This window comes from Drosophila miranda, chromosome XL (assembly GCF_003369915.1).
Source record: "Drosophila miranda strain MSH22 chromosome XL, D.miranda_PacBio2.1, whole genome shotgun sequence".
NCBI classification, from domain to species: Eukaryota; Metazoa; Arthropoda; class Insecta; order Diptera; family Drosophilidae; genus Drosophila; species Drosophila miranda.
This window is the reverse complement of record NC_046673.1, coordinates 9,200,882-9,228,842: the sequence shown is the minus strand read 5'-3', so window position 1 is coordinate 9,228,842 and position 27,961 is coordinate 9,200,882. Positions and strand designations below refer to the sequence as shown.

Genomic DNA, 27,961 nt, shown 5'->3' with positions numbered 1-27,961 from the left:
CTGGATATTTAGTTCTCTATCTGTATCCGCTATTTTGTATATATAATATAGTTGACATGTATATATAACTGATCTGATCTGGTTACTTTATATATATGTATATAGATTACATGTGTAATCATCATATGTATATATATATATATATATATTGTATATATATATATATATGTATTGTATATATAGACAGCGAATAGCGAACGTTATTATTGCTCAGACCCATCCATAATAGTTTCAGCTGATTCCACTGCTTCTGCTTCTGCTTTTGCTCCTGCTCCAGTTCCACATTCTCCTACACATCCACATCCGCATACGCATCCTCAGCCTGATCTCCGATCTCCTGTTGTTGCTGCTCCTCCACGGCCATTGCATTATTTTGTATTTTTTTTTATATTTTGTTTTTTATATAATATATCATATATATTCCGTGTATATATAGTTGGTGTTTTGTAGTTGCTGCATTCTCTTGCATCTTTCCAGTTGTTTTGTTTTCTTTTTTTTTTAGTAGTTTTGGGGGCGACGTCCGCGTGGCTTGATCTTCTCCGATATCTGCCACATCTCCTCCTCGCCCATAAAGTCCTTGAAGTTTTCAAAGAACAGTATGACCCGTTCGTTGCGTCGAAACGGATAAGCACTGCGGGGAACCGAGGAAAAAAGTTAGCTAGATATGGGGTTTGGTGCTTGGAGGCGGCCACTTACCACTTCTTGAAACGCTTCATGTTCACAATGATGTTGTACTGCTGCCAGCGTTTGGAGAAGTTGATGACACCCTTGGACAGATAGTCCTGGTTTCCCACATGCACAAACGTCAGATCCTGCAGGACCAGACCGCTAAAAAGAAACACAAACATGAGCACATTTGCTGCTGGAAAGCAGAAAGATTGGGGGGACTCACATATAGGGTATGCAGGGCGGATTGGTTTCGGCCAGGGCCTGGCGGTAGGCCCGAAAACTGGAACTGGAATCGATGAGGGCACAAAAGGAGCGCACCTCCTCGGTGATGCTCTTCTGCCACTCCAACCTGCCACATTTAAATTCGGTTATACTCGTAAATGGTGAATAAACGATTGATTTACCTTCGAATGGGGCCCGAATCGAGGGCCGAGAGCAGCGCCAGATACGAATTATAGTTGTTCATCTTACGCAGATGCTTCATGATTTTAATGAACTTATTCACATGCTTCTCCCGCTCCTTGGCGTCGTGCAGTCGCAGGATCTTGGAGCGTGCCCAGTAGGACATCTTGTTAAAGTGCTCGGTGAACTTGTTGAGATTGGGCGACTTCTCCTCGCACTGATCTTTGGCAAATAGTAATACTTCGGGTATCTCGATCTTCTGGAACAGCTCCGCATCCAGCAGCGTCATCTGTTCGGCAATGTCCAGAGACTTGAGGTCCAGCAAACTGGGTTGATTGCTGCTGCCGCTGCTCATGCTGCTGCTGCTATTGCCGGACAGACCGCCAACACCACCACCACCGCCGCCGCCAGCGGCTCCGCTGCTGGTAATCGTTCCGCCCAGCTCCAGTTCGCTGACAAAGCCATATACCTTGGGCTCCTTGTAGAGCGTCACCTTCTCCACGAACTTGTTGCGCAGCAACTTGGCCAGATATAGCTGTCCGGAGCAGACCAGCTGGTAGACAAACTCAACCAGCAGACTAAGCAGTTGGCTGGTGAGGTCCGTAGATCTGCAATGGATTTTTGGTGAATACCAGACGCTAATTGGGGCACTGCGGCACTGTGGCACTCCGATACTCACGTTAAATCATTGACAACCCGCACCAGCAGCGAGAAGGTCTCCTTGGCGGCCTTCTGCTTGTTATCCTGCACCTGGCAGAAGAAGTATGTGTAGCGATGGGTGAGCTTCTCGATCACATCGATCGGCTGGATGAAGGTGCGGAAGGTGGTGATGAACGCCTCGCTGAATGCTGCACGTGTGGAATGGACAGAGACAGAATGACAGACACAAGATGAGTGGGGGGGAGTTCGATGGTTACGAGGGTGCTTGACATGCTTCCGCTTGGCTTGCTGTGGATGTGGATGCCTACCATTGTCGGCGACCTTCTGGACACGGCTCGCGTGCACAATGAGCGCGTCAATGTAGCCGCCTTTGACCTCTGGCCCGTCCTCCTCCTTCTTCTTGAGTATTAGATAGCGCGTTATATTGACCTCCTCCAGCATATTGATCAGCGTCTCCACCTCGCCAGCGTCCTGCTGCTGCTGTCTGTCGCTACCATCAGACTGCCGTTGACGCTGCTGCTGTTCCTGCTGCTTCTCAGCCTCGTACTCTGGGGCGACTCTCGACTCTTGGTCTTCATCGACCAGCTTGGGCGTGCTTATGGGCTGCTGCTGCTGCTGATCAGTGTCCGCTAATGTTTGCGCTGCCACCGGCTCATCCGGCAGCTGATGCGAGTGGCAATAGAAGGTTTGACCCTCGCCTTCGCCCTCTCCATCGCCGTCGCCAGAACTGACATTCACATTCTCATTGTTGTCGAGGACCAGGGAATCGTTATGCTCTTCACAGACAGTGGCCATACGACTGTCTGGCCGCCCGCTGCCGCCACCACCGCAGCCTCCGCTCGACCCATTCTCGCCCAGAGTCGGCTTTGGACTGGGCGGCGGTGTTGTGACAATCATCGGCTGCAAAGAGGGCGTCGGCTTGCGCTGCTTGTAGTTCTTTGGCGGCAGGGCTGGTGGTGTCTGCAGCTCGGGCGACAGCTCCTTGCTCATCGGCAGAATGCTGCAAAGGAATGAAGAAATAAAGAATCGGTTAAGACATAGTCACTCAGTGGGGGAAGGAAATGCTTTACTCACTTCATTGTCTGGCTGTGGGAGATATTCTGGCTGATGTTGTACGCATGCATCGTGTGTCGGTGCTGCTCGATGGAGAGGGTCGGTCTCTGGCAGAGCTCCATGTAGGCCATAACTGTGTGTGCGGTACGGATGGTAGGTGGAAGGAAACGGAATTAGTGTTGAGCAGTGCTGGAAAATACCATCTCAAAAGTCGAACGAACAAAGCCGATCGATCCCTGACGCTAGATACACAAGGAAATCTATCTCCCTTCGAAGGGCTCTATAAGTCTCTTAAGTGTATGCAAAAATCGTATTGTGGTGGCTGGCAAAGTGGCAAGTAGATGGTGGCACTACCTCTTGTACAGCCTTCGAACACCAGAATACACGTCGAATCGCTGTACAAATTTCCCATAAACGAATGAGCATGGATACAGAAAGTGACAGACAGATTGAACGAGATCATAAAGGAGAGAACATTCGATTACATCTACAAGTATCTTTGCAGAAATGCAGAGCTCTTAGAGGGGGGGGGCTGTGTCTATGTACATCTAAAAACATCAAGGGATCGCAACATCACAACAAACAATAAAACCATTGAAACACATAGCTAAGCAGCACAGAACATTTGGAAGGAAGCACACAACGGTTGGGGTTACAGAGGATTAGGCAAAACGAAACGAAAGCAGAAATGAAACAGAAACTGAAATAGGACCAATACGAAACAAACGGAATTGAAACCAAAATCATCATCCACAGCGGCAGCGGCAGTAGCAGCAGTGTTGATCAACAGTTGCAGTGTTGGGCAAAAGCAGCTGTGTTGAGCAACAGCAGCACAATCACAATATCACAATCAGCCGAATAGCAAGAAGCCAGCAACGAACTCGAAATGCTCTTTGCGAGTTCCTTTCACTTTTTGGATCAAGTTATTCTTTAGCTTGGACTACGGCTACCTACACAACATTATATCCACCACTAATTTCCTTCCTGTTGGGAAAATACCAATACCAGCATACAATGACCGTAAGGAGTATTAGTATTTGCAATTTTGAGGGATCCATAGCTCTTTTATTTCAGTTTAGCTCTCGATTTTCCTCGATCATTAGTCTTATGTCTTGGGCGTCAGGCGACAGCGTCCGAACAAGCTTCATCTTGGCTGTCGCTTGGGCCACTTGATTTGGAATTTGTTTTCATATCCTTTCAACAGTAACATTGGAACCAATGAAAAGAGCATCGCGAGCTATCGAGGCTGCCGAAGCGATTTTTTGTTTTAGTTTGGATTTTGTTTTTGTTCATTTCTCGATTTGTTTTTTGGGTTTTTTGTTTTGTTTTTTTTTTTGTGTTTTGGTCCTCTAATAGCACACACAGACTTACCCGAGAATGCCACACTTTGAAACACTAGATGTTGGTTGGAACGATAATTTAGATGGGTTAGACTCTTACGTACAACAATTTGGCAAATTTTCGTATCGTTTGCCTTTCGTTTTGCGGTTACGTTAGCGCTAACGGGTTTACGTTTAAATGTGCTATAAATAAAGGTGGGTCTTGAAAATCAAAAAGCAAATCTCTCAACTCTCAACCACGGCCTTTTTTTGTTATCTTTTCTTTGATACATGTTCTGTGACTGATTGATTGACTGAATGACTGATAGTTGTTTTTGTATGCGGATCTGATTTTTTGCCCTTGATGTGGGTGTATGATTTGTATGATTGGGGGTATGATCGATATTCAATCTGATTTTCGATTACAGTTCGATAATCGTTCGGATCGATTTCTTGTTCGATTTCATCCGAATGAGGGAAATAATCCGAATGTGAAATAAATTAATTATTGATCGATAATTACTTTGATGATAATTTAAGTATCGATGATTTCGATAATATCAATTTTATCATCTACCAATTTTCGATGCACTGCGCTAGATAACTGATCGATATCTCATCCGATTGCCAATACGATCTCGAAAATTGCCTGTATGTACACATATGCTCCATTTGAGGGATTTCTTTTCGTGGAACTCAAATTGAATACGATTCATAATAATTTAGGTATCAATAATTTCGATATCAATCTTATCATCTACCAATTGAATAAAACTAACCAATAATTGCTTCGAGCTCTATAAATGAACGATATCTCATCCGATTGCCAATACCATTTCGATCATTTCTTGGTCGTATGAATACAAATAAGCTCCATTTGAGGGATTTCTTTTCGTGGAATTCAAATTGAATACGATTCATTTTCTGTCTGGTTAGCTATCGATCAATAATTGCTTTGATGATAATTTAAATATCGATAATTTCGATAATATCAATATTATCATTTACCAATTGAATACAACTAATCAATAATTGCTTCGATGCACTGAGCTCTATAAATGATCGATACCTCATCCGATTTCCAATACGATTTCGAGTTATCGATCGATAATTGCTTTGATGGTAATTTAAATATCGATGATTTTTGTTTTCTTGGCGATATACGAGTATGGGCGTGTGTGTATGACCCACAAAAACCCACGAAAAAGGACGAAACGAAACAAAATTTCGAAAGAAAAAGTTAAAAAATGTTGCAGTTCAATGAAATATCCCCCTCCCCCGGGATGATGCTGATGACGATGAACCGTTAGACACACACACGTTACAGCAACAACGGTATTACACTTACCACTCGGCAAAGCCTATGGGAAGGCATTTACCCAGCGGTCAGGTCAGCCAAAGTTCATGCACACACACAACAAACCCACACACACACACACACACACACACACACAAAGAGATGCAGAACCAAAGAAAAAGGAAAAGAAGAGGAAAACAATACTGATAAATAATCGAATGGTACAATAAAAGGAGAGTGCGCAATCGATTTGGGCAATCGATACTTACTGTTCTTCCTCTTCATGGGCAACGGCGGCGGCTGCTCGCGATGCCTCTGATCGAAGGCGCTGCAACTGCCAGCGAAATGGTGGGGGGCACTGCGCGGCGGCTCGATCAGGCTATGGTGCTTCGAATGCCACTGGTGCAGCTGTTGCTGGTGGTGATGGTGCGGCGACAGTTGCCTCAGCTCTGCCACCTCTGCGGCACTGCTGCTGCTGCTGCTGCTGCTGGCTGCGCCCTGGCTCCAGTCCAGCTCGTCGAGGGCGCTCGATTCGTGACGCGTCAGCGTGCGCTGGTGCGTTGTTGTCGCCGTTGCCGTTGACGTCGCCGTCGCCGTCGCCGTCGCCGTCGCTACCGGTGTTGTCAACTTGGGCGGCAGGGCGGGTGCTGCTGCCTCCGTTGGGGCCGCCTGCTCCTGCTGATCGCCGCTGCTGTAGCTGCTCATGGTGGTGGTGGTCATGCTGCTGCTGCAGCTGCTGGAGATGTGCTGCTGCGACCGCTGACTGCTGTGGCTGACCGACTGGCTGATCTGCTGGTACTCGCTGCTGGCCGCACTCGCTGTCGCCGACGCTGACTCGCTGATACTGATCGCAATCTCCGAATTGCTACTAGACGATTTGGCCGACGATTGCACGCTGTAGTCCGAGGAGCGCTTGGAGACGCTCTGCGTGGATGTGCGGAACGACTTCATCGACACGAAACCTGCCGCAGAAGAGTGGACGAAAGAGAGAGGGAATAGAGTTAGCAAGTTGAGTGCATCTTGGGTCTGGGAACAAAGCAAAAACTAAGCAGCAAAAGCAAAAGTCAAGGTAAAGGTAAAGCAAATGCGTAAAAATACAGTTTAAACAAAATAGGAAGCAACGAAAGAACGCAGCGAAATCCCGATATCGAGATAAACTCGTCATAAAGTGAATTAGATAACCTATCTATTAAATCGAAGAATTTGTCATGGGATGGCAACGTTGCATAGCTCTGGAAGGTCATTAAAGCATAAACAGCAAACGAATGAACAGAAAACATTGCAGTTGCAGTATCTCTAATAAACAAGACAGTAGGATAAATAATAATATGCAGACAGATACAGATACAGAGATATGTGTGTATATTTCTAAGAGATACAGAAGAAAGGAAAGCGACAGCAGAAGCAGCAGTTGTAGGGGCTCTAGAAAGCTAAAGAGATGGTGCCAGTACCCGATTCGTTCGAATGACGATTGTTGGTGAGGGCTGCCGTCGCAGTGCGCAGCTCCGTGTTAGTTTCCCCTCCACCTCCTGCAGCTGCACCTGCTCCACTTGCGCCTGGGCCTGGGCCTGGGACTCCTGTTCCTGGGAGCAGTGTCTGCGCATTGGTTGGTGCCTGGGCCATGACCATTTCCTGTGCAGCAGCGCTTGCGGACCCGGCGGCTTCTGTATGTGGGATATGTGGGATGTGGTTAAGGTGCGGGGTTGGGTTGTTGGGAGGTAGACAGGAGAGAGAAAGATAGGAGTATATGCCGCCACTTGAGTTGAGCCGAATGTGGATATGGATCGAGGGATCATTGATGGGATCCAATACTCACTGTAGCTAATCATCTTGTCCGCATCCTCCTCCATCAGCTTCAATGTCTGCTTCAGTTGTTGTTGCTGTTGCTGCAGATCCTCCTCCTCGCGCGAGTGATTCAGAGCCGAGTCAAAGGAGCACTGGCTATTCTCATCCGGGGAACGAGAACGCACCGATAATCTAAGGGATGGAGTCCAACAATCAATCAACCATCAACGGTCTGGTCTGACTTCGAGCCACTTACCGATCCACACCGTAGTTCAGCAGCGAGATGTTGGAGCTGCAGTCCAGGTCCGAGTTGAGGCTGATGTTGTGCGACTGCGCATAGGGCAGCGGACTGGCCTGGTTAGAGGTGGACGTCGATGAGGAGGAGCCACCGGGAGGCGCCTGCGGCTGACTGCGTCGCTTGGGTGGCAGCGGTGGGGGATTGCTTGCCCGATTCGGTAGCGGCGGCTTTGGCGGCGGACTCGTGTCGCGGAGTATGCTCTCGGTGCTGTGCGATCCCCGCATGGGGTTCACATTCCGATGCTCCAGGATAGCCCGCTCCTTCGGCGACAGGGCAATGTCTGGCAGGGAGGTGCGCTGGCCAACGGCCGCGTTGTCGACAGCGGAGATCCGCATGCTGGCCACGCCCGTGATCCCGGTGCCGGGCACACCACCAACCGGTAGTATGCCGCCGCTGCCTCCGCCGCCTGCATTCGTACTGGATGCTGTGACCGCACCCATAATCTCGGCTGCGGCCCCAATGCCGCCCAGGCCGGAGGAGCCGCTGTAGCGAAAGGCGCACTGATCCTGCTCCTTTAGCTTACCCTGGGCCAGGGTTACGAGATTCTAGAGGGAATGAACGAATAAACAGGAGGATTCGCATTAGAAACGGATGGGATGTTCGACTCATTGAAAGCTCTTTTGGTGTACATTTTCCCCTTGATGTCTAGGAATTTCGCTGCACAAATTTCCCATAAGTGATTAGACATACATTCGTTTTAGACACCATTCGCCTTTGAACGATTTCGGAGCCTTACGTTTGGTTTTGTTTCATTGGAACGTAAAATGGCCATTCACGTGCCTACGTGGCATTAATTAATATTAGTCGAAAACTAGAAAATATTCAAAGGATTCGATTCGATAGTCTTCATCACGATAATTGCCATTCACGTGTGCACGTCGAATATAACTAACTGTGGCATGAATTAATAATAATCGAAAACTTGAAAGGATTCGGTTTGATAATGATCGATATAAAAATCGATTATACCACTCACCCTCACTGCGTCCTCGAGTAGATCGATAACCTCGCGCACATTATCGTTGCTCAGGGAGGGGCACTCGCCGCTCTCATCGGAGAGCATTACCTCGTCGCAGAGTTTGATGAGTTTCCCCAGGGATTGGTAGACCTGCTGCGTGGCCGAGCTCATGATGGCACTGTTCTCATTCAGTGGGGTATACGTTTGGATAACTGCGGAAACACAGAGGGATGTCAGGGGATGTCCTGCTGGTTGAGTAGTGCGATACCTACCGGAATACATGCTGGCAATGGTCTCCAGGATGACCGTGCCATTGCCGGGCAGCACCTCGAGCTTCTTCTTCAGAATAACGTCCCGAAAGTGCTTGAGGGCATTCGATATATCCTTGACGTGCGTCTCCAGTGTCTGTGTGGAGCGCTGCACCTCCTCGTTCGAGGGCGGCGGCTTGACACCGGCGCCATGCTTCGTACGCGGACTGTGCGGCGAGTGGGAGCGACCCAGCGTGTTGTTGGTGGTCCGCATTAGGGATATCTTTTCGATCAGGTCGTCTTTAAAGGAGCGTGCCCGTCGTGCCAGCTTCGTTCCCTTGAGGCTGTTCTTATGCCCCGAAGATCCGCTCGGATTGCCGTGAACGGCGCTCGGCGGTGCCGGTGGCACTCCGCCTCCGGCCCTCCCTCCTCCCTGGTGCTGGTGGTGGTGGTGGTGGTGGTGCGTCGGCGGCGGCGGTGTGCATGCGACGGGAACTGAGGAGGCACTCGCGTAGCTGCCGCTGTTGATGCTGTTGTTGCTGCTGCTGCTGCACCCACCACCGATGGCACCACCGCCCGGCGTGTTCGGAGAGCTAATGCTGCCGTCTGCAATGAAGGAAGCAAGCAAAATAATATTAAACAAAGGGTTCGGGTCGAGAGAATGCGACTAAAGTGATTGATTTCCCCTGAGAAACAAGTAAGCTCCGTCTAACATTAGATGTTTTAGACACAAATGCTTCCATAAGCGAACGGACTTGCACTGCTTAAAGACGGCGGGGAAGCAACAGAAAGGATTTTGCATAGAAACAGAAGCAGTGGAAGCAGCAGCTGTGCACCGAGATACCATTCAAGGAAATTGTTTTTCTCCGCAACTGATTCAAATCATACTGTTTTCATTTTCATTCACAGTCTCCCCCTCCATTCACTTGACTTCAAAGTTGGTGAACACCCCATCATCCCACTGGCTCTGCCCCCATCCTTTGATTGCGCAGAATCCTTCACGGGAGGGGCCTTCTGTAGAACTTGAAGTTTCTGCTGAAGTACGATTACATTTCCGGGAACATCTTCGATTTAATTACTAATTTATAATTATATTTATAGTACAGTTTTCATAGGAAAAAACCGTCCTCCAGCTCCGGCCTTGAGGCTCTCTCTCTTGATTATGTTTTAGTTAATTTCGAAGAGTGCGTTCCCCCCCTCCGATCTAGTCCTGAGTTCACTTACGTTCGCCAGCAACAGCGTTAGGGATACTATCCTGGGACATGGGCATCACTGGCATCGACAGCGATGCTGCCAGACGTGGCATCTTTTTGTGCCTGCAACGTCGCTGGAATTTGATGTTGTGCAGAGTGTGGCCGCTATTGTTGTTGTTATCTCGCGGCATCCATGATGCCCGCTGATGATCGTTGTCATCATTATCGTGATGGTAACTATAATTGTGCTGATGATGATGATGATGATGCGGTGTCTGCTTGAGCGTGTACGAGTAGAAATGCCAGCGATCGGCGAGCGCACAATCGCTCAAAAAAGATTCATCAAACTGTGGCATTGCATAACCGCAATAATAATAACAAAACAGCAACAGCAACAACAAAAACCAACACTAAGCCGCACTGGACAACACTGAAACACAGCCGCTAATAAGCAACTAATCAACACTGAGAGAAACGGAATAAATTTCGTATAAACTTTTACGAATCCAGCGCCAATTCTATTGCTTTCTTTCGTCATATCTTTCTCTTTTGTTTTCCATTCTTTCCATTCACTTTCAAGAGCAATTTTCTGGTCTCGCTCTCTGTCTCCCTCTCTCTCTATCTGTTTCGATTGAATTAATCACAAAATTAAAAATAAATGATTATAAAATGATTATATTTAGAGTCTAAATCTTGGACGCTGCCGATGTCGCGTCTCGTGCTGCTGTCGACGACTGGAAAGCGCTTTGAACTATGAAAATCCGCAAAAATGGCAAAACGCGCCTCCCCAAACGCGGAGGTGTCCAACGGCCAACGGAGAATCGGCCAACAAGCAGCAACAGCTCTGGGGAGATCGATCGGACGAGCGAGCCGCTAGGCCAGCAGCAGCAGCAGTACCAAAAACAACAAAACCAGTGTCAAAAAGAGCATCAAATGGTACTTGCACACACACACACGCATACCCTCCATCGCACTCACTCTCTCTCGTCGTCTAGCCGTGCTCTCTCTCTGCCAATATCCATCAAGCAGAAGCAGCGACTCGACTGCGACGGCGACGGCGACTGCGAACAGCATCAGCAAAAAAGACAAACGGCAAAAAAAAAACATACAAAAAATGTATCCTTCGATGGTATTGCAGCATTTGATACCCCATTATTTTATAGATTTATTATGTATACAGACTTTTTAAATTTCAATTTCTTCAAAGTGGATTCCCACCCAGAGAAAATTAATGCCAATAGATATTCTCCGATAGGGAGGGAGAGCGGAAATTGATATTAATATGAAAATATTTGATTTAAGTATATATTATATATAAAATTCAAATTCAAAGGGTTTTACTTTATTGCCAAAAGACTGTAGTTTTTGCTTAAAGATAGCCTTTGCAAAACAGAGATTAGATTTCATGCTATCTGGACAGCTGTAAGATAACCATTTAGGTTGATGATATTAAATACATATTTGCGAAACTTGTTACTAAATTTCTAATTAAGGAACACTAGTTGGTACTAGTACTAGTTCTAGAGTGAAGTTCCCGCCCGCACTTGATTGTGCTGGGCACAGATTCCAAGTAGCCCATCGTGTCACGGACGACGGGACTTGGATCACGGACAGCCAGCTCTGCAGCGGACACCCAGGAGCTCTCTGAGGTACTCTGCCATTTGATGTGGCATCGGGATATGGATGTGGACGTGGAGGAGCCCCCTCCTGTCGAGCGACAGGAGTGCTACAACCAGCGCTGGCCGTGGCAAGGGTCAAAACCAAGGAGGCCACCGCAAAGGAGTCTTAAAAATACTTTTGAATACATAGTTCTTTGCTCAACGAAATAATAGTCCGATGAAATAGCTCCTAACTCTACCTATTAAATATTTTATATTTATTTTAAAATGTTTTATATTTAGATTTAAAAAATATGGGCCCTATTCAATTATATTCACGTCTAAATCCAAGTGAATTCTATTACATTTCTTTGTGTTTGTACCGAACATTTAGTTCAATAATGGGTGTGTGCTCTTTAAAATCAGCATACCCTCTCTGGTAGAGGGTATTACTTGGCAAAACCCAACGGTTTGTCGCCGCTCTCTTGCTCTTGGAGTGGATGCCGATGCCGATGCTGATGCTGCACTTGGGGTTCTCCTACTTTTTCTTACTCTCCCACTCTCTCTCTCTTTTCTCTCTCTCTCTGCATTATCAATCAGCTGTGGGACGACACCTGAATGAGCTTTATGGCGCGAGGGAGACTGCTGCTGATTAGGGGGGTGAGGTGGTGGCTGGTGGCTTGTGGCCTTTGGGCGGATTTCTTCAATTTGCAAGTGCCGCTCGTGACTTGCCTTGGAAATGAGCACAAAATCGAAGGCTTCGCAAAAACAAAAACAAAAAACAAAACCAAAAACCATATATGTAGACAGCCCCAATACACAATACATCATAATTTTGTTTAAAGGAAAAGCTAGAAATACCGAAAATTGCCTCTCACTCAGGGTCAAGGTTAGTGGTGGAAACCCGTAACAGATGTCCTTGGAATTGCGGCTAAAGCTAGGGCTAAGGCTAGGGCTGTACATCCGACCCCCATGAAGGTTAAGGGTTGTTTCGGGATCGATTGCTTTTGCTTATCGTGGGGCCTATTGGCGTTCGGCAATCGAATAGGCGACAGGCGGCAGGCGGATTCCCCCTATTCAGATATGGCTCGAATCGAGTTGACATTTCCTGCTTGAATGCCATATATTTATATAGGTGTGTACACATGCCGTCTGTAAGTCACTGGCATGTCTCTCTGTCTGGTGGCGGGCAAACACTCTTGGTTCTGATGATAATTTCCGGAATTGAATATTGATTATTCCCCTGTGCCTGAATAAATACCGCTCTACTTTTCAGGGATTACAGAAATATTTCCCTAAGCATATACTTAATGCATATCCGAGAATGCCAGAAGGCACGTTCACCCAATTAATTTTTGGCACACGACAAGAGGTGGGGAAACGAGAAATCAGAAATCCAAAATCCGAAAAGAGCCAAACACGAACCCGATATGCCACAGCCACTGGCACTGCCACTGGCACTTCGGCATCGCTGCAATCGAGTCTCGAGTCGAGGAAATTGGATCAGGCAACGGAGAGTCCGCCCCGCGCCAGAAGACCGGAGTGGAGCGGCGCGGCGCAGGGCGGGGCGGAGCGGGTTGGACAAGTCGAACGAGAGGTGATTTCAATTCTGGTTCTGGCCAAAAAGAAAATATACATACATATGTATGAAACACAACAAATTAATAGATAAAAGAATGCAGAAACTCCTCATTTTTCGAATGGCGAAGTTTTCGATACCCTTTAAACAAAATCAAATTCAATTAATGTTCAATTTTCTTCTTTTCATTATTTTGCTTATGGGATATTTTTCATTGCAGATACATATGCATACACATATGATGCATAGAGAACATTATTGAAGGTGTGATTAATAAATAAATATATTAAATAAACTCTCTAGTACGATATAAATACTACCTATGCGGTATTTTACCAAAATAACCTTGCAAAGTCATGTAGGGGTCTCTACTCAGATCAGATGGGGATTGGAATCGATGGATATACCCCTCCTGGTGCCCGCGGCTAGGGTATGCAAAGCCACGATCTGGGCTAGGCGGATTTAAAGCGACTGTCAAATGGGGTAAGGCATGGCATGGCCCAGTCAAATGGTCCACAGAGAAAGAGAGAAACGGAGGAAAGGGAGGCAATCGGCGATGACACCAAATTGGTAATTGGCACAACCAACGACGACGACGACGACGACGACGATAATGAAGATCATTCATAATCAACGCTGCTTCATTATGCCCCCCGTATGCAAAGTCCTCCGGGCGGCACACAGTGGGGCGGCCTTGCCAAAACCATAACTTCCGAAATAAATATCTGTCGAAATTCAGTCAGCACAAGTACATGTAGAACCTTTGCAATAAATTCTCAAAGCTTTGTTGCCGGTGAATATTTTCCCATGTAAAATAATCAATTTGTATTTTTTACATAATAACTTTAGAAGAAAGTTCTCTTTCTCTCACTCAAACACTGAATTTTTCCGCCTCTTTACGGCTGCGGCCACACTGTGCGGCGGCGGCGACGCTCTCTCTCTCTAAAAAACTTGACCAATATTTGTCTACCTCGCTCCCGCTCTCTCTCTCTCTTGATATTGCTTTTCCTGCTCTTCCCAAAGGAGAGTAAAGCTTCAACCTGTTTGCCGAAAGAGAGAGAGACAGCGAGATCGTAGGCACCGCAAGAGTGCAAGCTTTTGAGAGAGAGAGAGAAAGGCATGGCAAGGGCACAAGCACATTGTACTTATGAAAAGGTGAGGCTTGTTTACAACTCTCTCTGTCACAAGCCATGATGCAATTATACAAGGTGGTCTCGTCGGGAGCCGAAGTTCGTTCGTGTTGTCCCTTATCGTCAGTGCATGCTTGCTTGTGGATGATGAAGGTTGTTCACGGACGAATTTTTATACCCGATACTCAAAATGAGTATTGGGGTATATTAGATTTGTGGTAAAAATGGATGTGTGTAACGTCCAGTAGGAATCGTTTCCGACCCCATAAAGTATATATATTCTTGATCAGCATCAATAGCCGAGCCGATTGAGCCCTGTCTGTCTGTCCGTCCGTCCGTCTGTCCGTCCGTCCGTCCGTCCGTCTGTCTGTCCGTCCCCTTCAGCGCCTAGTGCTCAAAGACTATAAGAGCTAGAGCAACGATGTTTTGGACCCAGACTTCTGTGATATGTCACTGCTACAAAAATATTTCAAAACTTCGCCCCGCCCACTTCCGCCCCCACAAAGGACGAAAATCTGTGGCATCCACAATTTTAAAGATATGAGAAAACCAAAAACGTAGAATTGTAGAGAATGACCATATCTTTAAGACTGCGGAATCTGAATTGGATCGTATTATTATTATAGCCAGCATCAAGAAAACAATTTCATTTTTTCTCGCCCTGTCTCTCTCTAACACACACGTAGCATAGGCGGCTTTGCTTAGAGTAAAACATTAGCGCCTAGATCTCAGAGACTACAAAAGCTAGAGCAACCAAATTTGGTATCCACATTCCTAATATATCGGACCGAGACGAGTTTGTTTCAAAATTTCGCCACACCCCCTTCCGCCCCCGCAAAGGACGAAAATCTGGGGATATTCTAAAATCTCAGAGACTATTAAGGCTAGAGTAACCAAATTTGGTATCCGCACTCCTGTTAGATCTTACTATAAGACGTGTATCTCAAAATTTCACCCCACCCCCTTTATTTTTTATTTGTTGCATCCACATTCGAGAAAACTAAAAACGCAGAATCATAGATAATGACCATATCTATCAGATTGCTGAATCTGGATCAGATCAGATCATTTTTATAGCCAATAGGAACAAATCAATTTGCAGTGGCTACGCAGCGCCCGACGTCACGCTCAGACTGATTTTCTGTCTCTCTCGCACGCACTCTTTGTCGTGTGGTTCAATATTAGCGGCGTCTGCCGCAGGAGAGCCATACTGACTAAGTATCGGGTATACAACGTTCCCCCTCGTTTGATATATTCTTAGCCCTTATGTCCCGACAACAACAAAATTATAAAAAGCATATACAAAAAATACCACGGAATTAGAAGTAATCTTTATATATTATGTAAAAGAACATTTTAATATAACTAAAAATGTTGAAGAAAAATTATTAATGGCTGCATAAAATTTAAATATTAATATATCAGTAAAATCATTTTATTTTAAAATTTTAAAACCCACGGGCCTGTTAAGGGTTAATCAACATCAACATACACCGTCTCACTCACACTCACTATACTATGTGCCCTTCACTCGCACTTATTGCTAGCATACGTTAAGGGACTAACTTTTGCCGACGAGACCACCTTGTATAATTGCATCATGGTCTAGCCGAATTTTTTCTTATCCAACACACCAAAATGATCCGAGGCAATCCTTTTCCTTGAACGGCAACAGTGGCAACCTTGCCATCTTCGTGCATTCCGAGCCGAGCCACAAATTTCCACAAGTAATCGGCCTTCAGCATTCAAGTCAGCCTTCAACTGAGAAAAAAGTTAATTGTAAGCTGCAAATTTAAGATGAATTCCAATTGGCGTGAAGAATACATTCGCAAGTCGGTTGGCTACTATGTAAGTCCATCGCATGTCATTCGGTCACGTGCTTTTCCGAACATCCCTGCCTCATCTCATCCGCCATTCGACCTGCCCATAGGTTTCATCCAAAAGCAGCCCCGAGGACAATTCGACTCCCAATGTGCAGGCGGTGGAGGACAAGCCGTACTTTGCCAGCAACATTGCGCACTATCCGCACTTGCAACCGACCAACCTCACCTGGGTTCCTGACCACCTAAGCTACGCGGATCTGAAGGAGGCCGTGGACAAGGGCTTCGACCCGAAGCAGTTGCGCCCCAAGAACATACCCTGGTCCAAGTTCAAATCTCAGAGCAAAACTCTCTTCGATTGGCCGAAATACACTCGGACTGGAGGCCAGTATGCCCATGGCAATGCCATGCAGAAGAAGAAGCAGGAGAATTTGCGTCCGCCAAATGGCCGATTCTAGGGACGACCAGTCGGTGACAAAAACTCCTCTACTTCGCCAAAGCCGGTTCAAAATCAGTCCTTGGGGCTTACCGTAACCCCCCAGCAACTCGCTTTTCATGGATTGGACCTATATGTATTAAAACTAAATAGAAATAATAAAGAAATACAATAACAATGTAAGCTACAATTTTCTGCAACATAGTAGCCAACCGACTTGCGAATGTATTCTTCACGCCAATTGGAATTCATCTTAAATTTGCAGCTTACAATTAACTTTTTTCTCAGTTGAAGGCTGACTTGAATGCTGAAGGCCGATTACTTGTGGAAATTTGTGGCTCGGCTCGGAATGCACGAAGATGGCAAGGTTGCCACTGTTGCCGTTCAAGGAAAAGGATTGCCTCGGATCATTTTGGTGTGTTGGATAAGAAAAATTCCGGCTAGACCATGATGCAATTATACAAGGTGGTCTCGTCGGCAAAAGTTAGTCCCTTAACGTATGCTAGCAATAAGTGCGAGTGAAGGGCACATAGTATAGTGAGTGTGAGTGAGACGGTGTATGTTGATGTTGATTAACCCTTAACAGGCCCGTGGGTTTTAAAATTTTAAAATAAAATGATTTTACTGATATATTAATATTTAAATTTTATGCAGCCATTAATAATTTTTCTTCAACATTTTTAGTTATATTAAAATGTTCTTTTACATAATATATAAAGATTACTTCTAATTCCGTGGTATTTTTTGTATATGCTTTTTATAATTTTGTTGTTGTCGGGACATAAGGGCTAAGAATATATCAAACGAGGGGGAACGTTGTATACCCGATACTTAGTCAGTATGGCTCTCCTGCGGCAGACGCCGCTAATATTGAACCACACGACAAAGAGTGCGTGCGAGAGAGACAGAAAATCAGTCTGAGCGTGACGTCGGGCGCTGCGTAGCCACTGCAAATTGATTTGTTCCTATTGGCTATAAAAATGATCTGATCTGATCCAGATTCAGCAATCTGATAGATATGGTCATTATCTATGATTCTGCGTTTTTAGTTTTCTCGAATGTGGATGCAACAAATAAAAAATAAAGGGGGTGGGGTGAAATTTTGAGATACACGTCTTATAGTAAGATCTAACAGGAGTGCGGATACCAAATTTGGTTACTCTAGCCTTAATAGTCTCTGAGATTTTAGAATATCCCCAGATTTTCGTCCTTTGCGGGGGCGGAAGGGGGTGTGGCGAAATTTTGAAACAAACTCGTCTCGGTCCGATATATTAGGAATGTGGATACCAAATTTGGTTGCTCTAGCTTTTGTAGTCTCTGAGATCTAGGCGCTAATGTTTTACTCTAAGCAAAGCCGCCTATGCTACGTGTGTGTTAGAGAGAGACAGGGCGAGAAAAAATGAAATTGTTTTCTTGATGCTGGCTATAATAATAATACGATCCAATTCAGATTCCGCAGTCTTAAAGATATGGTCATTCTCTACAATTCTACGTTTTTGGTTTTCTCATATCTTTAAAATTGTGGATGCCACAGATTTTCGTCCTTTGTGGGGGCGGAAGTGGGCGGGGCGAAGTTTTGAAATATTTTTGTAGCAGTGACATATCACAGAAGTCTGGGTCCAAAACATCGTTGCTCTAGCTCTTATAGTCTTTGAGCACTAGGCGCTGAAGGGGACGGACAGACAGACGGACGGACGGACGGACGGACAGACGGACGGACGGACAGACAGACAGGGCTCAATCGACTCGGCTATTGATGCTGATCAAGAATATATATACTTTATGGGGTCGGAAACGATTCCTTCTGGACGTTACACACATCCACTTTTACCACAAATCTAATATACCCCAATACTCATTTTGAGTATCGGGTATAACAAAACAGAAACCACTCAACAGAGAAGCAGGAGCCGAAAACAGAAATACCAAAACGCGCAAAAATGTGAAAATGAAAATGTTGAATGAATGAATGAATGAGCGCTCGCGCAGCAAACACCAAAAGCCACACACATACATACATATGCATTGGTGGAATGCTGTGTGTTGATTGCTGCATGGAATGCCATGCTTTCTAACCGCGCCACTCCATGCCACAATCGCGATCGCAATAGTGTATAGTTCCTGGGCCGAAGGCGGCGGCAGATGTGCCCCCAACGCGTACGTACGCGTGCTACACATTGCGGAAAGGAGGGGGGCGGGGGGCGCGGGTAAGAAGCAATAAAACAAAGCAGTAAAACGACATGACATAATCTGTTGTCGACGCCAAATAGCAACAAAAGCACACACACACACACACACACACAACAGCGAGAGAAGAGTGACGATTCATTCAAATTTCTGTCATCAACAGAAAGAGAAAGAGAAGTGGAGAAGAGACAGAAAATAGCCAGGGAATAAAAAAAAGATACATATATTCCACAATTGTGAGATTGCTCATAAAATAATTATCAATTTTAAGAATTCAAAATGTATACTTTTTCAAAATTTGTTTATTTACTTGATATCCATTTGGTCCAGGTACAATGACCTTCTGGATACTTTAATCGCATGTTTTCATGCAACGAAACGAATTGAAATTGGCACACGCTTTTGGAACGAAACATATAGAGCAGCCCCATGGAGGGGAATGCCGAGAATAGAACATATTCCACGTAAATATTTGTGGGAACGCAGAGAACTGAACAAGCTTAACAGAGTTGAAGGAACGAAGAGAAAGGCACATCCTCCAAACATTTGATGGAACGACGAGAACAGAACAAGCTTCTAATATTTGAGGGAACCGAAAAGAACGGCTTTAGTTGCTCTGAGCAATGCCCGGGAATGCTGAGAAACGAAACGAAGAGGAAAACTCAATGGGGACCGAACAGAACGGAACACAGACGGAGTCTGTGTGGGTTTGTGTGGGGGAATGATTGACTGTGTCCACCAGTGTGTCCATGCCCTAGCGGCTCGTCGGGCGGAGGAGGGGCGGCGGCGCACGATGACGTCACAGAGCACAGGTGCTGTCATCGGGTAAGTATTTTGACCGCCCTTGGCCTCCCCCCGCTCACGATTCCAGCGTACAACATTCCACACAAGCACACAATGGATGTGTACATATGTGTGCACTGAATTGTTGAATTATACATCATCATATTTATATTGTTGCTTATTGCTTATTTAAGCTATTTGGTCGCTGTCGATTACTCACACGAGAATCGTTTGTTCTTCGTTGGGCGTCTCTCTCTCTCTCTCTCCCTCGCTTTCTCTCTCTGCTTTCGTGTGTTGTTCTTTAACTTTTTTTCTTTTTGTTATTTCACTTTTCCTTCTGCCTTTTCTTTCTCCTTCTTTGTATTGTATTTTCTTTCTCTTTTTCGACTTTTTTTTTCTTTCACCTTTTTTTTATGTTTTGCTTTGAATGTTCCTTTGCTTTTGTTGTTCTCTAACTATCTCTTAAAAAATGATTTTCTTCGATTTTCCGGTAAATTTGCGCTTTTTTTCAGTCGATCCTCGTTACACTTCCACGTTCCACTGGACGCTGGGCTCGTTCCGCACCTCAATGTTCCGCAGCGTATACTTTTTTGTTACTTTGATTTGGTTCACTCGTTCCTACAGAGAGGGTTATCCGTACGAAAGAAGTGCTTCCTTCCTTCCGGCCGTGTGTGCGCCCGGCAACGGTTAGATAACTTTTGAGGCAGCAGCTCGTCGTCATAATTAATAATGCGCTATAAACAACAGACAGAAACAGCGACAAAAAAGAGGAGAAACACACAACTCAACTCTTGACGCAGCGCAAACGAAAATGAAACTAAATTTTGGGCATGAGGCATATTTTATGCCTCCTCATCAACGCCTCCTAGCCTCCTGCCTGCTTCTCCTCCCTCGTCGTGACAGCGACGGCTCTGGAGGAGAAGTGATGTGAAGTGAAATGAAGTGAATAGAAGCCACCAAGTCCAATTGGAATGGGAAGCGATGGGCGATGACGCTGGCGATGGGCGACGATGACGACCATCGTGACTCCCGATGCGTGCGTCTATCTCTGTTTGTGTGGGTGTGTAAGCTTCTACAGAGCGAGAGAGAGAGAGATGTGGCGCGTGGGTGTGGGAGTGGTATATACGTCACCCACTACTCTGCAACGCCACCAGATGTACGTTCGTACGACCGCAAATGTAGATAACAATGGAGCGGAGGAGCATTGGAGCACTGCAGAGTTCCCATGATGAAAGGGAATAAATGGGCAGTGGGAATAGCAAAGTAAACGCTCCAAACGTCTAATTGATCGATAGGTCTATTTATTTTCAACCTCAACCACCACACATTACGATTCCACGTTCCACAGAGAGGCTCGGGATGAATGCCATAAACCCTTTGGGGAAATCCGTTCGCTTATGGGGAAATTCGCTTAAGGGTTATTCTTAACTTCAGACATTTATGACTGGAAAGCGCAGTTCTCCTGCGGCAATCACTCTATCCATTTACAGTCGCACTTTTCATTAAGAACACACTGGAATGGCCCAACAGCTTGATCAATAACTGCTCCAAACTGCTGGGAGATTTATTCCCTGACAAACCAAAGCCGAAGCCGTAGCCGAAGTCGAAGCCGAAGCCGAAGCCAGCCAGACGCATAAGCGAAAAGTGCGAAAGGGAATGCACTGAGAATGCAAAAACAAAATACACGAGGGACATTGCTGCTGTACGCAATTATCGTCGATAAGAATAACAGAAAGAAAGATATTAAAAGTAAATAGAGTTTCCCTTTTAATGAATTATTTTGTATACATCTTGTACGGCGTATTTACTATGAATTCCATTCGACATTCAACAGAAATCTGCTGCTGCACTCTCTTTCACTTTCAGTCCATCCAAACAGAGATAAAAATACCTGCCCAACAAACGAACGAACGAGATATCTTTTGAATCAGTCAGGTGGTCGGTCGGTCGGTCGGTTGGGAGGTGGAGGGGCCATAAAATTCCATACAATACGAGGCATAACTGTCCAAAAGACACGCTTCAGATGGCGGCAGACAGCAACACACTCACAGAGGGAAAGAATGAATGAAAGTATTGCACCCAAAGTAAACTCTAGTAAACGCCACTCTCCGTCCCTATAGAAGAAGGGCCCCCCCCCCCCAGCGATCGTTGTTTTATTCTTATTATGGATACAAATCTTAGCCGTAAAATAGTGGACGAACAGGCAGTTCTCATAGTCGTACATGCACAAATATTTAACCGATTTGTTACCCCCCACCAACCGAAGATCATAGGTTCCTTTAGATCTATTACGTTGGTGATTGCCAAATTGGTCAGTTTAGAGCAAACCAAAGACCTGCTGGAGGCCATGCTCCTCCAACTATAAATGAGTCGAGTCGCAGTGGAAGCGACTGTTCTGAAGCGTCGGGGATGGCGGTCCCATTGATGTTCTGTCGTGGAGATGAAGGATATATAAAGATGGTCACTCCAATGAAAGGTTTGTTTACAAGTCTTCACTTCAGAAGAAAGACGAATAAGAAGGTATCGATTGATGATTCGGCAAGATGTTGATTGTTCCCCGATCGATTGGCTTTTGCGATGGCAGTCCGTGGTATTATTCTCGAATTCCTTAATTCTGATTTTACTTAAACTTTAATTTCTTTTCGGTTTTCTGTTTAAAGTTTAAACCCGAGAGATACGAGAGAGATGAGATTAATTTTCGTAGAAAAATGCGGGACACAAAACTGATGAAGGGTATCCCATGGTAACCCTTTTTCGGATGCGAGGTAAAAGCGTAATTTGCACTTCAATTATGCGTTTCAGGAATGGATTTCACTCCAATCACACACCCACACAGAGAAACGGAACAGGTTGAAGGATGTGTGGTGGGAGGGGCAAAGGTTACGGTCGGAAGGAAGCGAAACGATTGCCAATGAAATGGAGCCAATTCCCAGAACTCTTGACATACGACCTTAACCACCCCCACCGGAGACCGGCCCCACCCGCCACCACACACAGAGCGAGCGAGACAGAGAGAGAGAGAGAGAGAGAGGGAAGAGGGGAAGCATTGGACATTTGAGTATCCTCAAAAATGGAAATGTGTGTCGTCCATTCATGTCCATTCGTGATAGCCACACAATTGAGTGCATTACTGCTGCTACCTCGAAATCAAGTTTCATATTTTGCGTATTGTTCATTCATTCATTCATTCATTTGAAAGGGACAGACAGACACAGACACAGGACTGTCCTTGCTTCCGATTGTATGGCAAATTGTCTGACAGCCTGCCACATCTCCCCCGCTCATCCCGTCATCTTCCCATCTTCCCATCAAACGTATTTGACAAAAGCTCGATATTTGAATGCTATTCCGCGTAGAGTGGAGATCACACAAAAGGCAGAAAAGATGAGAGATGGACGGATCGGACATTTAATATTCATTTACATCCGACAGCGGCGACTGGCGACTGGCAACAGGTGACACGACAGAGATACAGACCGTGTTAGAAAGTGCAGTGAAAGCCAAGGCAAAATTGTTCAATCAACAACAATTAAACAAAACCCTTTTCATGTCCACACACAGCCACACACGACACAATGCCATCATGCCGCTGCCCCGCTGCCCCACCGTTCCCAATTTACATTTCCATTTAGAGAACGCCAAAGAGAAGGGGAAAAGGATGCCAAAACAGCGAGAGAGGGAGAGAGAGGGAGATCGCAATTAGATTAGATGTCGGAGATGATGATTTGTCCACGTCCATCTCTGGATAGAGCAACCCCAGAAATTCCAACAATCTGGGGTTCACATTTGTAGACATTAGACATAAGGCAGGCCGATTAGATTAGATACGAGATGGAAGAGAGAGATAAAATGCGAACATGAGAGCTTTTTCCGCAGGCGCATGCTATCCATAGCACAAACCGGCTTCGTCCCGACCAAGGGATGGCTCTCATCCAACAAGCGTCAGAGGTCTTTTGGTCGAACACTAAAGATTTGTACAATTACATTCGGAAATGAGTGAAAGCTTTCCTTGCCAACAGTACCAAAAGAAAGCTTTTTTTTTTTTGCAATAAATGCAGTTCCTTGAATGGGGGAATGGGTGGGGAATATGTGGGTGCCGTAAAACCTTATCATAAACAGTCCCATATGAAAATATGTTTGTATATTTCTCTGTTCTTATATAAAACTATAACCACTGCTGATCAATATTGATAGTATTCCACCGATAATCAAGCTTCAATTTTGGAACAATCGGAAATTAAATGAATTCCAATCAAACATTTTCTGATAGATTTGGAGCTTTTTGGGTTTTTTCTTCTGAAGAAGGCTTTTTTTCGTTTAATATTTAGAATATGGCGTGGCATTCGGCACCTCTGACCTCGGAATACGACAGTATTTTTTACAAAACAAAAACGAAAATGGTGTATTTTTAACGGTATTTAATGGTAAAATTGTATTTGGGAGGTTACTAAACGGTAAATGGAATTATGCGAGACTTTTATCCATAGATTTTTATAAAATATACCCTTAATGACGGCTACGTAGCGCACCTGTACAAATACAATATGAAAACACAAGAAATATTTTATTTTTCTTCTTTTTTTTTGCATTTGAAAGATAAATATTCCCAAGGTCAGGTCCAATTTATAACTGCATCTATTAGGTTTTTAGAACTGCAAAGTTCATTACAACCAGATGTTAGATAAAACCAGAACTACCTCTAAAAAACAATTGGATATACAACAAAATATACAATTTTTTTGTAATTAAAAAAAAGAAGCCAAATTTGTAAAGCCCCAAATCAATCAGAAAGTCGGCTGGGTTTTAATTTTGTTGCCTGGTGTAATTGCATTCCACAATCTACACAGAGCGGGTAGTATCTCATGCTCATTATCCCGCCTTATAACGCCTCAAGGTCATTCTAGAACCTAGATTTTTCTTGGCACTATTTGTTCACTAGATATGAACGAACTCTGGTATTTTTGCAGACCCATGAATCGTCGATATTATCTATCTACTGATTATTCCAATAGAAAAGTACGCCCCACTTATACATACTCATACTGATGGTTCCTCCTCCTCCTCCTCCATGGATACTCTGATCGGTGGGGGTGGTGGGGGTATTGGGGTTGGATGTATCCATCATAACGGCATCATCGGCACTCGCTGCCCGATTGAAGGGCCTCGGCTTGCGGTTTTTGAAGCGCAAACGGAGCTCTGTATTGAGAACACGCATTGCGGTAAATTCGGTTCTGGCACTCTTTCCGCTTCTTCTTCGTCTGTGTATCCCTTTGCTCCTCGCAAGCAAAGCAATCGATTGTTGTTGTTGTTATTATCTGTATTTTTATTGTGCAATCGATATGTGGGTCGGGAAATGGGAGCAAACGCTTCAACGATTCTCCCGCTGTTCGGGAATCTGTATCTGTATCGATATCATTGATCTATTGCACACACACACACACACACACACACACGCGCACACACTTTAACACAAAAACAAAAAAAAACAAAAACAATTAAACAGCACACTCCCTTTTTTGCGGTGGCGGGGAGCCCAGGAAAAGGGAGAGGGTGATCTCCAGAGAGATATTGCTTTTATGATATCACTTTTTGGGGCGGGTCACGAGCGTGCGATACAAGCGGGGCGGTTCGTTCGGGTTACGGCTGTTCGGTGTGGGGAGCGGAACGGTACGGTACGGAGCGGAGCGTACCGTTGATGAGAAAATTTCGCGTGCGACTGAATCAATGAGCGGGCCCCAGACCTCAGACCCCAGCTCCGACTCGTCAAACGGTAAGCGATGAGCGCTTACAGCGCTCTAGTGTGAGCGCCATCGTCAGGGGGGGAAAGGGAGGGAGAGCGGTACAACTTTTACAAATCTAATTGGGCAGAGGGGCAGGGCAGCAGCCCCAGCTGGGCCCACCCGATGAGCACATGGTGCATCAAAATAAGGTGTGAGGCATACCCGCTCTTCGAGAGCACCTTCTACCTTACTCTCAACACACGTTGGGACTGCCCAACATTTGCACTTTCAAATGAACTTTTGCTCAATGTATACCATACATATGTGTGTGTGTGTGGAGAGAGCTGCGAAGAGAGAGAGAGAGAGAGAGAGAGCTTCGGCTGCTCCATTATCTATCGAAAGCGCTGACCGCTTATCAAACCGACGAGCAAAAATGATACAGTACGCGTGTTTTCTTGTCTAAGATCTAGAATTCACACAAAAACGGGACAAAGAAATGTACATACAGTACACAGACAGGCATTTCTTTTTGTCTAAAAGGGTAACACAAATAATTTCCTTAATCATTTATCGACCATCCAAACATTGCCGCCTACCAGACACCCGTCGCTAGGATTTTCCATCGGCTGCAAATGATCTTGTGGGAAATTAAGTGTGCTATTCTTTCGCTGGGATTCCCCGAAAATAAATATGTAGCTCTGTTTACAGAACATATATTTAATATTTTTTTAAAGGTGTGTTCTGTGTGCGAAGTTATAGAAGAACATACAAGAAATTTAACTGTTCACAGGTCATGAATGGATATTGTTATGTTATGTTTAGACAGAAAATTTGATTCAGATCTATGGATCGGCTACCGCATAGAAAATATACAAATGTATATATTTGTTGGAGAATAAATTTAAATATTTCTCAAGCTTTTGGAGAAAACAAAAAACCTTTAAACAAAATGAGCCGAAGAACAGCATACCCTTTTGCCCCGTGTGCGAGCAATATGCGAGGTATTATGATGCAACAGGATTAAACCGCTAGGCAACTGTTAAGGTGGAACAAATGCATATGCATATGCTATGCACATATGTACATGCATACATAGTTGTGGTGTATATCCATCGCACTTGCACCCACACATTTGCAATGCAGTTGAAAATCATTTTTCACTTTTAAATTTGAACTCCACATTCATCTGCTGGAACAGGAGCAGGAGGTGGAGGCTGAGGTGGTGGTGGAGGGGAATGCATTTAGAATGAAAACGGAATGGTGGGTGGAGTGGAGTGTAGTGGAATGGAACGGAGTGGGCAGGTCAAAAGGAAGTGGAGAGAAATCTCATAGTCGTTGTTGCTTTTGTTGTTGTTCTCCGATTTTCAACACTTCTTGGGAGAGGGAAAGAGGCGGAAGAAGTCTTCCCAGGGGGAGCAGTAGCAGCAGCGACTGCGACTGCAGCGTCGATGTTGACGTTGGTGGATGCTAAAAATAGACTTGTTGACAGCTCCCGAAACGCACAGCAGCCGTAGGAGTAGCTGCAGAAAGGGAATATGGATGCATTCTTTGGGATTAGCTTTGACCATACCATCGATGGATTGTACTATGGGGATATAGGGATATTTATCCCATATTCATACCATTTCTGAACGCGCCCATATATACACACACACACACACAGGAACAGAGTGAAAAGAGAGTGAGAGCGAGCTAAGAAAACAGCAAATCCCTTAAAACCGCCTCTAACCATCCCTCTTCCACCCACACACCCTCACACACACACACACACACACACACACACCATTCAATTGTATTCTTGATTTCATTTAAGGGTATAACAATTGTTTCTATCATTGTCCGGCAAGGGCAGAAGGGTGGTCTGTTGTGGTATGGTCGGGGACGGGGAAGGGTGCCTTATGCGGAGGCGGGGCCGTTAGAAAGACAATTGTACTTACCAATTTTTTGCAGTAAATTCATTTTATCCGATGTGGTGTTTTTGGTGTTGTTCTTCCTTTTGCATTGATTAGGTTTGGCCAGGGCCAGGGGCCCGTGCCCGAGCCAGTTCCTCCTCCACTGGAGCTGGGGATTGTGGCTGCAGCTTTAGCCGGAGATGTAGTTGCACTTTTTACGTTACGGCGGAGACGGAGGCTGGATGAGCCTTACCGTTGCCGTGTCCCTTCTTCTTCTGCTTCTCTGCAACCGCCGCACACGAAATTTGTACCCACACAAACACATTCACATGGAGGCACACACACACAGGCACACACGCACTGGCATACGCTTGCTCGCTCTCACTCTCTCGCTGTACCGTGCCGCGACGCTCTTCTGTTTACGATCCTATCTATATCTGCGTATATAATCAACGTTATCAGAGTGCGAGGGGCCGCACAGCTGCCTCCTCGTTGTTTCTCGCGCACAACGTTAACATTGCAATCAAGTTAATTCAATTTGATTTAATCAAAAAAATATACAAAAAAATAACAATACAGTGCTGAGGAGCTCCTCTGTAAAGTTGCAAGCAGTGTGGCCGCGGATTTATCATTAAAATATACCGTCCGACCATCAGAAATATACCACAATATACCGTCTCATTTTAAAAATATACCGTAAATATACTGACGAATTAATGTTCTATTATACATATTCCTCGATTTTGATATTCCGTAGAATATTACTAGCTGGATAGAACATCTTGCCATGCCCACATAATTTTATACGATTGATAAATCAATTTTCTACATACCTGAATTATTCTAAATACTTGCTTTTATTGTATTTTGACTAAAACAAGGTTTAAACAAAATAGTTCAATATAAAAACAGTCGCAATGTTGCTGGTATTTGA

The 27,961-nt window shown here is 45.1% G+C and overlaps 2 protein-coding genes across 8 annotated transcripts; one reads left to right on the top strand and one right to left on the bottom strand.

Annotated features, from left to right (window-relative positions):
• Positions 1–165: 165 nt before the first annotated feature.
• LOC108159372 (guanine nucleotide-releasing factor 2) lies at positions 166–27,644 on the bottom strand. Of its 7 annotated transcripts, none has more exons than XM_017292625.2 (15): positions 27,073–27,644; positions 8,714–9,295; positions 8,460–8,653; positions 7,442–8,028; positions 7,217–7,377; positions 6,852–7,064; positions 5,670–6,362; positions 4,156–4,179; positions 2,806–2,917; positions 2,040–2,731; positions 1,751–1,919; positions 1,074–1,679; positions 893–1,018; positions 697–828; positions 166–631 (listed from the first exon to the last, which is right to left on the bottom strand). In XM_017292625.2, exons 1-15 carry the CDS (start codon positions 27,092–27,094, stop codon positions 499–501), a joined length of 4,446 nt encoding a protein of 1,481 aa, XP_017148114.1. In that variant the 5' UTR covers positions 27,095–27,644; the 3' UTR covers positions 166–498. The 7 variants fall into 7 exon arrangements, with proteins under 7 accessions (XP_017148114.1, XP_033242479.1, XP_017148122.1 ...); XM_033386588.1 differs by lacking the exon at positions 27,073–27,644 and adding an exon at positions 24,453–24,849; XM_017292633.2 differs by lacking the exon at positions 27,073–27,644 and adding an exon at positions 19,636–19,652.
• Positions 15,880–16,585, top strand: LOC117185917. Its single transcript, XM_033386603.1, has 2 exons — positions 15,880–16,037; positions 16,120–16,585. The coding sequence occupies exons 1-2, from the start codon at positions 15,987–15,989 to the stop codon at positions 16,465–16,467; spliced, it is 399 nt and encodes a 132-aa protein (XP_033242494.1). The 5' UTR covers positions 15,880–15,986; the 3' UTR covers positions 16,468–16,585.
• Positions 27,645–27,961: the final 317 nt, after the last annotated feature.

Excerpts from the sequence above, each read along its gene's own strand:
- LOC108159372 (XM_017292603.2), bottom strand. The coding sequence starts at position 10,238 with ATGCCACAGTTTGATGAATCTTTTTTGAGCGATTGTGCGCTCGCCGAT. Across the intron at positions 7,065-7,216 it reads GGACAAGATGATTAGCTACA|AAGCCGCCGGGTCCGCAAGC; the intron begins GTGAGTATTGGA and ends TCCCACATACAG. Across the intron at positions 2,732-2,805 it reads TCCCACAGCCAGACAATGAA|CATTCTGCCGATGAGCAAGG; the intron begins GTGAGTAAAGCA and ends ATTCCTTTGCAG.
- LOC117185917 (XM_033386603.1), top strand. The coding sequence starts at position 15,987 with ATGAATTCCAATTGGCGTGAAGAATACATTCGCAAGTCGGTTGGCTAC. Across the intron at positions 16,038-16,119 it reads GCAAGTCGGTTGGCTACTAT|GTTTCATCCAAAAGCAGCCC; the intron begins GTAAGTCCATCG and ends ACCTGCCCATAG.